Consider the following 14,641-nt stretch of genomic DNA (forward strand, 5'->3'; position numbering starts at 1 on the left):
AAAGAGTGAAGGTCTGGGCCATTGCGTGTATACGGCAGGGGTGTCAAACTCATTTTGGTTCACGGGCCGCATACAACCAATTACATGTCAAGTGAGTCGAACCAGTACAATCATTACATTATTAATAACAATAACCCATGTTTTTCCCCTATGTTATCATGCAAACGAGCACAAGTATATTTGATATTTATTATTATTATTTGTTCATATTTTATGGAATCATAATAATTTTACAAAAATATCTGAATACCTGAACATCAAGTGTTTTGGATTGAACACCTTAGCAGGCCAGTTTTGGCCTGCGAGCCGTATGTTCGACACCCCTGGTAAATGAATGGGGGGGATGAAGGTATTCATTCACCTGAAAATTCTCTTCTGACTTAGTCCAATAAAACAGTAAACATCTCACTACAGAGTTCATAGATAGAATCATTAATGTTTTGCAAAATAAAATCCTGTAAGAAGAAAAGAAAATACTAAGCACGAAGTACGACGTTTTTATCCACGTATCTCCTGTAGTATGTTTTCATCCACGGTCCTCTACACCAGGTGTCCGCAACCCCCGGTTCGGGGACTGGTACCGGTCCGTAGGTAATTTGGTACCAGTCCACAGTAATAAAATGTACTTCGAATTTGACTAATTTACTTAAAAAACAATCCAGTCATATCGCTTAACTTTTTTCATTCAAAGATAATCTGTCAATGTGTCAAAACAACAGGTCATCCAGACTTTGATACTAACAGAATAGAGTCTAAAAGGTGTTTTATTTTGAAAATGTAATGATCCTTTAATAATAGAGCGCTGTTACCTGTCTATTACCACAGTATAAATTTACAAAATGTGTTAATAAGTAGTACATTAGTCTTTATCTACCATTCAGGACGCCTTCCACATCTGAGTCCGCAGGAAGGATTTTCTTCTCCATCAGTTCCCTGGGTCCAGGTTGCCGGGAGATTTTCTCATTGAGATCATCAGCCAGTCTGGCCCGTTTCAGATTCATCCGTGAGGCATTCACAGAGGCCTCAGCCTGCGCATCTAAAGAACACAGGCAGGATCATTAGCCATGATCTGGCCAGCATCAGTCAACCTCCTCACGACTTTATCAGAGTGAATCACATTAACTTCCCTTCAGACCTCACAGAGACTTTGCTTTGGTTTTAACATCAAACAGATTCAAAACTCCCTATGTCTCATACAGTATATACTAACAAGTGAAAACACGCAAAGACGTACCACTGCCTTGTAGGATATGCATACGGATTAGTTCGGATCGCTCAGGCCTGCTGCAGAGTTTATGCTTCAGGAAGGTTCCAGTCTGTTTGGAATAATGGGTAGAATGCTCGGTAAATAATATGGAAACAAGTGAACAAATAACCACAAGACACAGTCCAGTAATTTTTAATGACATCAACCTGTGTCTCACCTTCGCTCTTTCCAGACTTCGGATTTGCTCATGAAAACCAGCAGGAGTTTTCAGAGCTGTGAAGAATTGAAGAGAACTTTGTAAATCCTTTGTAAGAAAAACAGACTCCAGTTGTACAGTGGCTATTCCTATTCCCAAAGACCATTTGTCTTCCTGTGTTTCTCCTGTTATGAACGTGTACAGTCAGTCTGATATACAATTGACAGACGGACACATTTTTAAACCCGCCGGTGTTAAACGAGTAGAGTTGAAATACCGCGTGACATAACGCGCAGTGAAAACACAGTGTGATATATGAACACTTTGAAGGCAACCCTTTTGCACACAGTCAGCGCAGTTCAAACATGGTGCACGGAGCACAGCGAGTTCAGCTGAATGTACAGTTCAAGTCATGGCTGCTTCCAGGAATTCCAAACTGCTAGCACTGCTAGCACATTGCTCTCCCCTACAATGTTAGCACACCAAATTGAGTAAAATCCTAATTTATATCTCCAATTTTTTGCTGTAAGTCCGAACTTACAAACAATTATATATTAATATAAAATATGTAGGACAACCGAACCTGTTGGCCGAGACACTATTGCAGAAACTTTTCTGCACAGCATATAGGTGGTGTGGTGACGCAGAAACGCCGTAGGTCGAGGACATCGCAAACCTTGGACCCCTGTACATAATGATACAGTACTTCATAATATAGTACTATAAAGGACTAATCTACAATGCCTGCCACTACTTGTGCTAGAGCAATGAAGTTTTCGTTCACTATGCAAGCATTATAGCCCATCAGGCATTGCAGTTGTGACGACATGGCGGAGAGATGAGCAGCGTCCGTTCGTTCATTTTATTTGTGCGACAGAAACGCCGATATTTACGTTTTGCCGATATCCGAAATTGTCCAAACACTTACTTTCCGATTCCGATATCAACCGATATCGATATATGCGACCTCCAAAACTGAGGTAAACGTGTCTCTCTCGACCCAACAAGCGATTCCAGCATACGTATTTGGCGAAACCAAGACATCACATTATGAGAACTTCATTATCGGAGAAAAAAAAAACGATAATGATTCTTACAGATATTACACAATTATGCTAATATCATATACATCCTTTTATAGTTCCCTATATAAGGAGTAGGGAATGAGTGATTTGAGTTCAGACACAACCTAAGTCTCAGTCTACATGTGGCCTGGAAATCCAACATGGTTACAGTAGACTTTCAGATAAATGTCTCTCCTCGACAAACACGTAACCATCCACACTGTGCCCTGACCTCACGCCCTTCTGTTCCTCCTCCCACCCCACATATCCTCCTCTTTATGATCTGTTTTTCTTCATGTCAGACCAACTGCCATTCCAGGATGTTTCTTCCTCTTTCTATGAGCTGAAGTGTCCTGTTCCAGACCTAAACTGTCATCCAAGTCTTTATCCACCTCTACCTATGTGCGTTTGTTTCCTTCCACTGTGCTTTTTTTTCCCCCGTCCTCCAAGCTGTCACAGTGAGGTCACTTTTTTCAAGTCCTCCAAGCTGTCACAGTGAGGTCACGTTGTTTGGTTCAGATTTCACTGCTGCTCTGGTGTCCACCCATCTTTTATTTTGTTTTTATTCAGTGTCATGTTTGAAAATGTCACCCTAACTCTCCAGGCTGTAAATCGACTTTGTTGGTTTATTTTGTATAAACAACATGTATTGGATATCTCCTCTGTTTCTCTTCTGGTTTTAAACACTGCTGTGTTGTTTTGGGGAGGTTTCCTCGTCCCATTCCAAGGTCTAAGGACAGAGTGTGTCGTAACACTGTACAGAGGCAAATTCCTGATTTGTGTTATTGGGCCTCATAAATAGAAATTGACTCAACTGACTTTATCTCCCACACTGACCCATATGCAGTTTAATCTGCCTTTTTTCTGTTATTATTTCCATGTGTTCTGTCTTAGTTCTGCATGAGTGTGACCTTAATAATAAACAGAAGCTTATGGGAGTCCAGGAAGCATTGTCAGCCTTACTGATTCAAGCTACGCCGAGGGTCACTCTTTGATCTTTTCCGAAGGGGGGAAAGAAAAAAAAAACACTCACACCACTTCAGATGAGGGGAGGTCTGTTTCATCCAACAATCTCCACTAAGGTGATGAGCTATTCGTTCTGAGGAGATATTTGCTGAGGAGCACTTTGAGGAGCGTGTCAAGGAAGCAAAAGGAAAACATTCCTAAATCAGCACATACCTGACATAAGCCTCCGGCCGTAGGAGTAGCAGAGCTATCTAGAGGAGAATGGCTCAGGAGTTTGTGTATAAGTCACTGCCTGGCCAGATCACAGACCTGACCTCCAGTGAAGGCTCAGTCAGTGACTAATCCGGGGGCATGGACCCAGTGAAAACAAACCTGCCGCGTCCTTCTCTTCCTCTTCCTTCCTTTCAGCTAAGGGCAGAATTTTAAAACTTTTTTTAATACAGTTTTCTCTATAAACCAACGCTCATTTAAAACTTTTTTTTTTACAGTTTTCTCTATAAACCAACGCTCAGCCCAAGGAAATATAACACGGAGCTGAATCGGCATCAACAGCTGGAGTTTAAATACAATAGGAGCTTGTCTTTCATTCCACTAATGTGTTTATGTTGGCTTTGACTTCGTGTCATTTTCATTATTGTGCACACTGGAGATGCACCGATCGACCGGCCAGTGATCCCAATCAGCCGGTTCTCAGGCATGACCTGCCTTGACTGGTGACTGGCTGCGTTAGCACACGTCCTGCTGGGTTTGCAGCTGAGCATTTCGGAGTAGTATGCAGCAGAGCAGGCGTCCTCAACCCTCGGTCCGGGGACCGGTGCAATACTTTTTTTGTTTACGGTTTTAGTAATTTACTTGGAATCCAGTCATATCCCTTTACTTTTTTCATTCAAAGATAATATGTCAATGTTTCGAAACAACTGGTCATTCAGACTCTGATACTAACAGAAGAAAAGTCCACGTGAGTCACCACAACGTCTTTCAGAACAACAGAGCTCATCCAACACTTGACATATCATCATCCAGCTGAACACACCCAGCCAGAACAGGAGATCGTGCAGAAGTCGTGCAAAAAATGATGTTGCACTTTGTCTCCTCCATACGATGGTAGTTAAAGCCCTTTTCTTATCTTTCTTATTTCTTAAATTCACCTAGGAAGTCGGAATCAGCAAAGATCAGTGCCAGCATGTAGTTTTTAGGCAATGTCTAAAATCATGGGATGAACCACACCATACTGCCAACCATATTAAATGTGTTTAAGGCAGTGGGACACTCAGTGTTTTACTAATTTACTTAATTCGAAAAGCATCCAGTCATATCCCTTTACTTACTTTCATTCAAACATAATCCAGTCATATCCCTTTACTTTTTTCATTCAAAGATAATCTGTCAATGTTTCAAAACAACAGGTCATTCAGACTCTGATACTAACAGAAGAAGAAGAAGTCTAAAAGTAAATTGAATGATCCTTCAACGATGATGCAATATTACTGATCCGCAGATACCAGATGACCGGTCCTTATTTCTAAAAACGTTGGGGACCGCTGCCCCTCCTTGATGGTATCCACACTCTTTTTAATCAGTACCCAACATAAGGGCAACAAAAGGGCACTGATTTAACACATGCAGCTGTATGGCACAATATGGTCTGATATCTTCAGTATAAAGTCACTACTACTTAAATTGTCTTTTTTTTTTCATTTTGATTTACACTTTTTATGCATTAAGCAGATGCTTTTATCCAAAGTTTACAGAGGAAGATTCACATTAACAAGCAATCCCCTCTGGGAATCGAACCCAGGACTCTCTGCTTCTGAGACACCCGTGATAACTGCTAGACTATGGAACCATGCTCATGAACTACCGGCACTCCCTTTGTGAATTAGATCCCAGACTTGCCTGATACAACCTTTCCAAAAAAAAAAAAAAAAAAAAAAAAAAAATTACAAATGCATTATTGCAACCCTGAGACAAATAAAGAAAATATTGGAAATTGAAATGAGTTTACCTTGCCACACCCTCCCTGCTATAGTTTCATTTTGTAATGAGACAAAGACTTGGAATACAGGGGATACGTCTCGTACAACGTCTGAAGACCCTTAACGAGGCCCTTGTTCGGTTCAACGTGTGAAGAATCGGTTTTGGTTTATTGGTACATTTAATCCAACATTTGTGAAACAAATAGGAAGCAGTAAGTCTGCCGAATTGCACCACAACGCTTTGTGGCAAACACTGAGCTTTTCATTAGAGAATTGGGAAACTTGAACCTATTTCCTTGTGAGCCAGGGTTTTCTGCACACACTCTTCACTCGCCAACAGTGGTTGTGCACTGAGCTGCAATTCGTGGGGGCTTTGAAAATAAATTACATTTGTAATGAAAAATGCAATTTTTTTTTTTTTCTCGCAGGGACCATTATGAGAAAGAAACCTTTCCTGAATCCATTGTTTTTCCCCCCCCCCATTAATATTGTTTTTACTCTGCTGTGTCATTCTATTACCTTGTCATACACGCTCAGTGTACTGTAATCGTGTGATCTGAATACTCACGTGGCATGATGCCCTGCTCCACAAGCTGCTCCCGAGTCCTCCTCTGCTGCAGACACAGTGGAGGACTGCGTTAAAAAAAAAAAAGAGCAGAGAGACAAACAGGTAAGAATCGAACCGTCGGAGAACTTCGCAAAACTTCCTCGGAGTTGGTACCATAAAAAAAAAAACAACCACCAGTCTTCAAGATTAAACAGAGCACTTATTATTTCTCCACCCCTGAAGGCCTAATACTGAAGCCTGTGCACCACCACAGACATCCTATTCACTTCCTGTATGGTTTTTAACTGCCCTTGTTAAAAGTTACCGCACATTCTACAACAACTGGAACCCCAAACACAAGAACTTTCACAGAACAATTCAGTACCGATCCGTGGGATGCAACGGCAACGAACGTATGCGGAACATAAGCAATAATCGAAAAAAGGGGGGGACTCACGCCAAGGCTGCAGCCAAAACAGCGAGTGAAATTGGAGTCGGTCGTGACGCCAGGAGCGACCACGTCAACTGTGTCTGTTTAATAATATTTTTAAAAAGCACTGTTGCCTTAGACAGATAAGCACCGATCTGGCCCGTCGCTGTAGCCGTTCAAAGGCCTCTCTCTATCTCTCAGGAGGAACTGTGGAGTCCTAAACATAAGGATAACATACAGTAAATGTCTCCAGACATTGTTTTTCCAAGAGTATAAACTTCGGTCGGGTCCAATTTTAAACATTTATAAACAAGCGAGCGAGGACATGTTATTTCAGAGGGATAACGAGGGGAGTGTGAACGGGGAGATCGTTCGCAGAGAGAAGCCCCTGATGGTGACAAATAAGGTGAGCGTGTTGGGGGTGGGTTTTCCACCCCCAACAACTCAAGCACAAGAAGACGAACACATAAGCATCAGCGTCACCTCTCCGCAGTCACGTTTTTTTTCATGACATTAAAGAAAACCAGATTGGAAATACCCAGATACCCAGAATACCCAGAATGTAAAAATACCACAAAGGACTTCGCCAAATGTATACTCATAATACCTTCTGCATCATGACTAACTGAACCTACTTTATATATATATATAAAAAAAGGATTTTATTAAATATACTTTTAATTATATAATTTGTTATTTTTCATTCACTACTTTACTTTTCTAGTCAAACAAATAGTTAGATATGTGTTTGTTTTTTTGTTGTTGTTGTTTTTAAATGTACAAGGTAATGTTAGTTGGGGGCTGTGCCATCATGGCACCCAGTCTGAAAAAAAAAACCAAACAAACCCCAGCATGTAACATGAGGCTTTTTGATTGGCATAGCAGCAACAGGGGTGGGACCCTGTTCCTTGTGCAGGAGGCATAATAGAGACAGGTCTAGGCTGGTCTTGTGCTGTCGTTCTGCCTCTATTTCTTCCATTCCCTGCAATATATCTGAACGCTACTAATTTGCATTTAAAGACGTTTCAGTTGGAATAAATAGATAAATATAAAGAACTGTTTAATCTGAAGGTGATTCACAACCCTTCTACCTCCATGGACACGAAGGGGCTGCACATCCCCATTGATGGCCTCTTGTGGTGCACTTTAGTGTGTTATTATTATTGTATTATTATTGTATTTGTAAGATATTTGATAGATAGATAGATAGATAGACAGATAGACAGACATACAGACAGACAGACAGATAGATAGATAGATAGATAGATAGATAGATAGATAGATAGATAGATAGATAGATAGATAGACAGACAGACAGACAGATAGAGAGACAGACAGACAGAGAGACAGTCTTGAGGAGTCTTGTTCACCTCAGTCCTACTGGTGCTTGCCATGATTTCTATATAACATTTCTATGCAAACAAATGACATTTAAATGCTTGATGTTGAATGAGAGTGGTGTCAGTAGCAGATTTAGAACAAAGTGTGAATGAAGACACCAAATGCCGAAATACCAACAATTGAAAAAAAAAAGTATGTACTGTAAACATTGTACAAGGATTAACAAACAACAACAACAACAAAAAACTAAAATGATAACATCTGTTTAGACACTAAATGTTGCCTGTGGTTAGTTTCTCAGTGAGGCCAACCCGAGCCCCACAACGTCACCCTATGACTCTGCAGCTCTCTCTTTTTTTTCCTCTTTTTTTAAGAGAAAGCATGGGAGAAAGTTACCCTTTAGGATGGCCCTACATTTAAGTCTTGGGAATATTTTTGTGTTCCTGAGGACCAAGTTAGCAGTAGCATTAGCCATGGTTGGGATTCCAAGTCTTGGCATCATTTTACATGTTTACCATAAACCCTTTGCTGTCTCTTTAAAAACACATACTTGGTTTCTAGCTAGCTGACAAATAACCGAACACACGAACAGTTGTTAGAGACTTAATTTACTGTAAACTGCTAACGTTGCTAACGTTTTACAGGGATTTCAGTTCTAATTTCAAATAAGTTCAGCATGTGTGTAAATAATGAGATAGTTGTTCATTTCTCGCCCTTGTTGTCAGCTAACCTGCTAACAGCTAGCTTTAATGGGTAATAAATCAGTACTAACAGGTGGAAAGGAGGTGTTTTGCTACCTACACCAGTGGGATTGTCTGTCAACTGTCCTCTTGTACTTGTAGCATCCAATGAAATGGCTTTGTGAAGGGAAATAAAATATCTTGAATTAAATCTACATGTTGACATAGTAAGAGGCTAAAAATGAACCCACCTCGATCTAAACAAAACACACACACACACACATGTGCATGCGCGCGCACACACACATACAAATACAACAGACTTGCTCCAGTCTCCTGGGACTGATTTCGTCTGAACAAGACTCTGTGAGTGTAGCAAAAATAAACTGGGCAGCTGTGAGAACGGGGCCTGGGAAACAGGATTTTTTTTTTTTTGGAGGGGGGGGGGGGGGTGGTTAAGGGGAGGGATCAAAAACACTTTCAGGATTTCTTAGGGGACAGTCATGGGTTTCTGCTGCTGAGCAGGGGACCATAGAGTGACCAAAGCTGATGCAAAAGGGTGAAAGGCGAATTCTCACTAGCGCAGCGCTGAAAAACACGTCATGCCTCTGCAGTGTTGCAAGATTTGTCTGATAGAATCAGAATCCAAACACTTTGTTTGTGTACACTTTGACAGCGTACAATTACCGAGTGCATTTCGATAGCAAGAAGGATTGGAACAGCTAAACAGTCGTCAAAATGGACAAAAGCAAATGGACAAACATATGAAAAGAACACCGAAACGTTAGTCAAGTCCATAGTGAAACTATACCCTGGAAATGAGCTAAAATGCCTTATTAGTTGCTAACATATAACTTCCCATATAAAGTCCTTTTAATGTCTCCTAAAATGTTTAAGTAAATAAAAAAAATAGCTGGAAATAAAAACAGATCGCTTTTTTCAATTATGGTTTCCGAAGTACATTAAATGTATTGAATTAAAAAGCACACACATGTACATATATGTAAACAATACAAATATTAACCAGACATTACTTGAAGCTGATTAAGAGTTGGTCATGAATTTTTGAAATTTAAATGAATGTCAACTCTAGCATATTTAGCTACAGAGGTAGCCATATTTATTTAGCTATATATTTAGCATTAGCTGGGGTATTAGCTTGAATGTAAATTAATTAATTAATTAAAAATATCAATAACTAATGAGTAAAAAAGGAATAAGATATTAGCTTGAATATAAATTAATGGTTAAAAAAAATAACTAATGAGTAAAAAAGGAATAAGGTGTGTAGGAAATAGCATAAAAAAAAGCCAAAGTTTTGACTAGAAATGGTTATCGTCATGTTTATTTTTGGATTTGTACCTGTTTGACCTATGTCGCAGCTCAACTTGGCAACTGCGTGTGCCTACCCCGTCTGCTGTGTTTTCATATTAAACTCTGAGGGGGAGCTTACTTTGTAAAATATTGCATTTTTTGAGAAAAATTTCTTACTTTGTAACTCGGGGAGAACGCCACGAGCAAGGAAATTTATGAGCACATGTTGTTGGCATCGCAGGCTGCCTTACAGCACCGCAGGAGAATGCAGAGAGTTTGATCTGATGACGGGGTACGTACACCTTATGGCTGCGGTCTCACTAACATGTTGTCATCCGTGTTGGACTTGAACCCTGGCTAACCTCAGAGTGATGTAAACTGGCCCTGCTCTCCTGATCACCAGCAGAGCATTAAAGGTGGGGGGGAGGCAAGAGCGACCTTCGCTGAATCCGTCATCTGCTGACGTAATCTCTAATCTCAGAGCCACGTTGTTCTCAGGAAATCATCCCCGGAGATCTGTCATTAGACCTTTTTTCTAGTTATTTGACTTCTATTGTCTTTTCTAGCGGATTGTCTGAGTCCGGTTGAGGTCACACTGTCTGTCATTTAGGTAAGGTTGCCACAAAGATGTGAAGCCCTTTGCAAATATTAGGCTTATTCGACAATAACAAAAACAAAACCTCTTTCTTTTTTTTAAGCTATACCACACGTACATTCACAAACAGTAGCTTTAAAAAAAAAATTATACTTTGAGGATTTTTCTCAATCATCAATCTTTACCCAACATATCAGCTCCACCACAGTTTACTGTCGTTGTGTTTTAGCAAATATTTAAAAAAATATTTTGGCTCACTTTATGTTAAGCTAGCCAAGATATGACTATATTCTAGCTTAACTCAGATTTGCCAATTTTTGAAGCTTTTATCCAGTCATTTATCTATATTTATGTCTGACATCGAACAGTATTTGAGCTCCTCTCAAAACTAATGTCAAACAAAACAAAACTGCTGTTTCTAACCTGAACATTTGTGTTTTTGTAAATGTTTACCTTTTTGCTATTTTACTTAAGCTCTTCGTAGCCATATTCTTATCTCACAATTGAGTTATTTCACGTGTTTCTTTGAGTTGTCTATAAGGTGATTTCATTTATTTTTAATTTACTTGTCAAATGTAATCTATATCCGGGATAAATAGGTTGTCTTTTCGCAAATGTTATTTAATTTTCTGTGGATTTACTTGGATAGCAAATACCATTAAGTCATTTCTGGTTTTGGTAATGCTAACTTCTTTTATCGTTTATCATTTTTACCTTCTTTGGCAAACTTTTAACTATCTGTCTAACTATCTCACACACATAAGCATGCACACACACACACACACACACACAAAGAACATTGAAGAACACCGAGATCCCTTAGAACTCCATAATAAGTTCATTTAACTGCTGCTGATAAACCCAAAGATTAAATCTCTACCCCTTCCAGGTATGGTAACAACCAAGACTCAATGTTTTGACTAAAACAAAAATTAACATAACATAGCATCAAGTATAAAATAAATGAGCCAGTGATGACATTTTACCACATGTAAAGTTTTTTCTAAGCAAATCTGAATATATATTAACACATATTGTTGTAAAGAACAAAAATTAACATAGCATAGCATCAAGTATAAAATACGTGAGCCAGTGATGACATTTTACCACATGTATAACATCCTGCTAATGTACATCATACATACGTTAGCAGGATGTACCAGCAACCAATTAAATAGAAGTTACATAATGCCAGACAGGGGAGTAATTAATAACTATACATAAATGTAATTCGACCAAATATTCTTATGTAACTGTCTACATTAAAACAAAGCTATAGCTTCTAGCCTTTAATTTGATACAGCATGGGTTATACTTAGCCCAGTCATAAACAGTCACAATTAACTATTCATGTACATTAAAGTTACATAATGTAGCATTTGCAAAAGGCCAGTGATTGAAAACATGCTATATTTTTTTTCTGTCTGTGATGTTAAGATTCTTTTACTGAGGTAATGAAGACTGAGTAAGTGTGATATAAATAGATTATCATCAGACATGACTTCATACATGTTGTTAACAACCTACCTCTTCTTGGCATGGGGTTTAGCATCTGGGCACTTAGCATTTTCTCAACGGTGTATTCGCTCTGTCTATGTCTTTTCCTTATCATTTAAACTACATTTTGGCTATTTTCCTGGACAAAATGATGTCTTTGTTTTATGTTAATGTTCCCTGTAAAAACAGTTTGTTATCTTTACAAAACCGAGAATAAAAATCACCTTCATATTTAGCCAATGAGATAGGTCATCACCCAAATGGGCTTACAACATACTGTACCTAAATGCGAACTACTGCAACAGTCAATTTACATAACGGTTACAAACAAGCTAAAAATAGCTAAATTCCGAGAAATAGCAAAGCGCTAATCTGGGAGAACCTTTCATTAGCTTAATGATAGATAGATGTTATACTGGGATGAGCTAAAAGCTATCCATGAATAGCTACAAATTAGCTATAAAAATACACTGAAATACTGTACATTAAAGTGATGATTAAACTTCCCAAAAATCAGATAGCTAATAGCAAGACAAAATTGCTAAGCTATAAACAAAAAGTCTAGGAAAAGAAAAATGTTGCTCCACAACCATAAGATAATTTAAAGTAGTTCGCGACAAAAGACGGAATAAAAACGTATATCAAATGGCTGAAATGAATTTATATGACATTGAAAAGTAAGTAAACGTATATCAAATGGCTGAAATGAATCCATAAATATCTAAGTGAGACAAATTTTGAAATTGTCAACGAGAAAAAAGAGCTATATGTGTTTTGAAATCATGTTTAGCACAGTTGAAAATAGTAAAATGCCATAGCCAAAGTTAGCTGAAAAGTAGCTAAAATGAAATCAACGTAACCCCATTAATATTTAATTGTTTACTTACTTCAATTTCCTTTAAAAATAGACTAGAAAAAATAGCAAAAAAAAAAAAAAAAAATTCACACATGCCGAAAACATTAAGCATTTAGAAAGATCTATCAATAAAGCAGCCAATGAAAAATTCAAAGTAAACTCAGACGTGGCCAAAGATAGCCACAATACTACAAGAACTGACTATAAATTAGTCTATACATCTATAAGATTGCTAAAAATAACGTAAAAGATGGCCAAAATAAAGTGACAAAACACAACCATAACAGACACATCCATCCAAGTGGAATGATTGGTTCCCAGCTGTGCATTCCTTCAATATTGCAGTGAGTTCGTGCTTATATTAAGGGACAGAAACCATAATAATGTTATAGAACGTGCCAGAATAAACACAGACACGGTGTCCCTCCGACTCTGACTGTGTTTATAAAGCAAGGTTGATTTATCCTCCATCTGAACGGCTGCCCGTGCGGCGCGGAAGATGCTCGGCATGATGTCAAAGTGATCAGCTTTACTGCTGCCTAGTCATTTCCTGTCCAGGCTCTGCATCACCTCCACCCCCCCCTCCACCCCAAACAACCCAAACTACCAGTACTGCCAGCATCAGTAAAGACTCACAGGACTATTAATAAACTTATGAACTTATGAAAAAAAAACAAAAAACATGCAGTAAAACAAGATAGAAGAAAGGTAGGAGCACCTGATTTGAATTTACCCCTGCAGAGGGAAGGGGTTTCCACATCAAGGCAGGCCATGGAGGAAAGTGCTGCTTGGCTGGGCAGCCAGTTCTGGAGTCCCATGGAAGTGATGAGGCCAGTAGAGAACCAGGGAGAGGGAGGAGAAGAAGGGGGGAGTCAGAGAGAGAGGAGACACAGCTCTCAGAGAACGACAGTTGGCTCGCAGAGGCGAACACAGTCCCACCTCTCTGGCTCCAAGCTGGCTCCAAGTGAAGAGTGTGTGTGTGTGTGTGTGTGTACGTGTGTCTTTGTGCATGCTGCTCTGTGTCTGCGTGAGTTCTGAGCAAACTTTAGGAGGAGGGACCACAGATCTGCTTGTGTTAACCCTCTGCAGGTCACAGTGCTGTAATCACAGACACATCATGTTCCAACACCGAGGCCAGAACAACCGCTGATGATTCAATCAATCTTTTCAGGACATTTGCTTCACAAGAGGAAATAACGTCATCGTCATCATGTCCACAGAAACCAACAAACGGCTAAAGGCTAACCAAAACAAAGGAGCCAGGAATAGAGCTAAAAGTTAGCACACAAAAGATACATTTTCCAAAAGAGCAATAAAAATAATCTGTAAAAGTACAAGAGACAAAAGGCAACACAGAAAATACTTCTACCCACCAATATCTTGTTTGTTACACATAATCAAATTTAAAAAATAAATACTCACCAGATGATGGGGCTAAGACCACCGCTGGTCACATTCACTTTACTTTTATAAGGGAACTGGAATTGTCCCTTGTATTTTTACTTTTTACATTTAAGTATTTTTTTTCTAGACAAAACTGACTTTGCATTTTGCTAAATATAATATAGCTAAAGCGATCCAAAAGTAGTAAAAAATGTAAAAAAACCCCCCAAAAAATCCTAAAAACTAAAAAGTCTAAAAACCTGTTTGATTTTATAAGACAATATATTCTAACTAAATGTAATCTAAAAATAAAGCTTAAAGTTAGCAAGAACATCTAATTGTTAGCCAAGAGAAAGGGCTTAAATCAGCCTACATACTGACATACTGAATACATAGATGTATGTTATACATTTTCAGAGGTTATGTACACGTATTCGTATCTCTGGAGTGTGTGCCTACTCTTTGAAGTAGATAACTCATACTCTACCGAAACTTTAATGTGTCTCAAAACTTGACGTTCACATTTTACCCACTGTGAGACGGCCCCTTGAATCGAGTAGCTCCGCCCATACTACCACTCCTACTTGTG

The 14,641-nt window shown here is 39.0% G+C and overlaps 1 protein-coding gene across 2 annotated transcripts in view; it reads right to left on the reverse strand.

Annotated features, from left to right (window-relative positions):
* The window catches only part of mrtfbb (myocardin related transcription factor Bb), a 24,261-nt gene extending 10,182 nt beyond the window's left edge, over nt 1–14,079 (reverse strand). Inside the window, exons 1-5 of one of the 2 annotated variants that reach the window (XM_025064581.1) lie at nt 13,388–14,076; nt 5,978–6,042; nt 1,425–1,511; nt 1,235–1,316; nt 875–1,036 (exon numbers count right to left, since the gene is read on the reverse strand). In XM_025064581.1, coding sequence (XP_024920349.1) covers nt 875–1,036; nt 1,235–1,316; nt 1,425–1,511; nt 5,978–6,042; nt 13,388–13,487 — 496 coding nt within the window. In that variant the 5' untranslated portion in view covers nt 13,488–14,076. Of the gene's footprint in view, nt 1–874; nt 1,037–1,234; nt 1,317–1,424; nt 1,512–5,977; nt 6,043–13,387 lie in introns of both variants that reach the window. The other variant, XM_025064582.1, reaches the window with a different exon arrangement.
* Nucleotides 14,080–14,641: the final 562 nt, after the last annotated feature.

Source organism: Cynoglossus semilaevis, chromosome 17, assembly GCF_000523025.1.
Source record: "Cynoglossus semilaevis isolate Cse_v1.0 chromosome 17, Cse_v1.0, whole genome shotgun sequence".
NCBI classification, from domain to species: Eukaryota; Metazoa; Chordata; class Actinopteri; order Pleuronectiformes; family Cynoglossidae; genus Cynoglossus; species Cynoglossus semilaevis.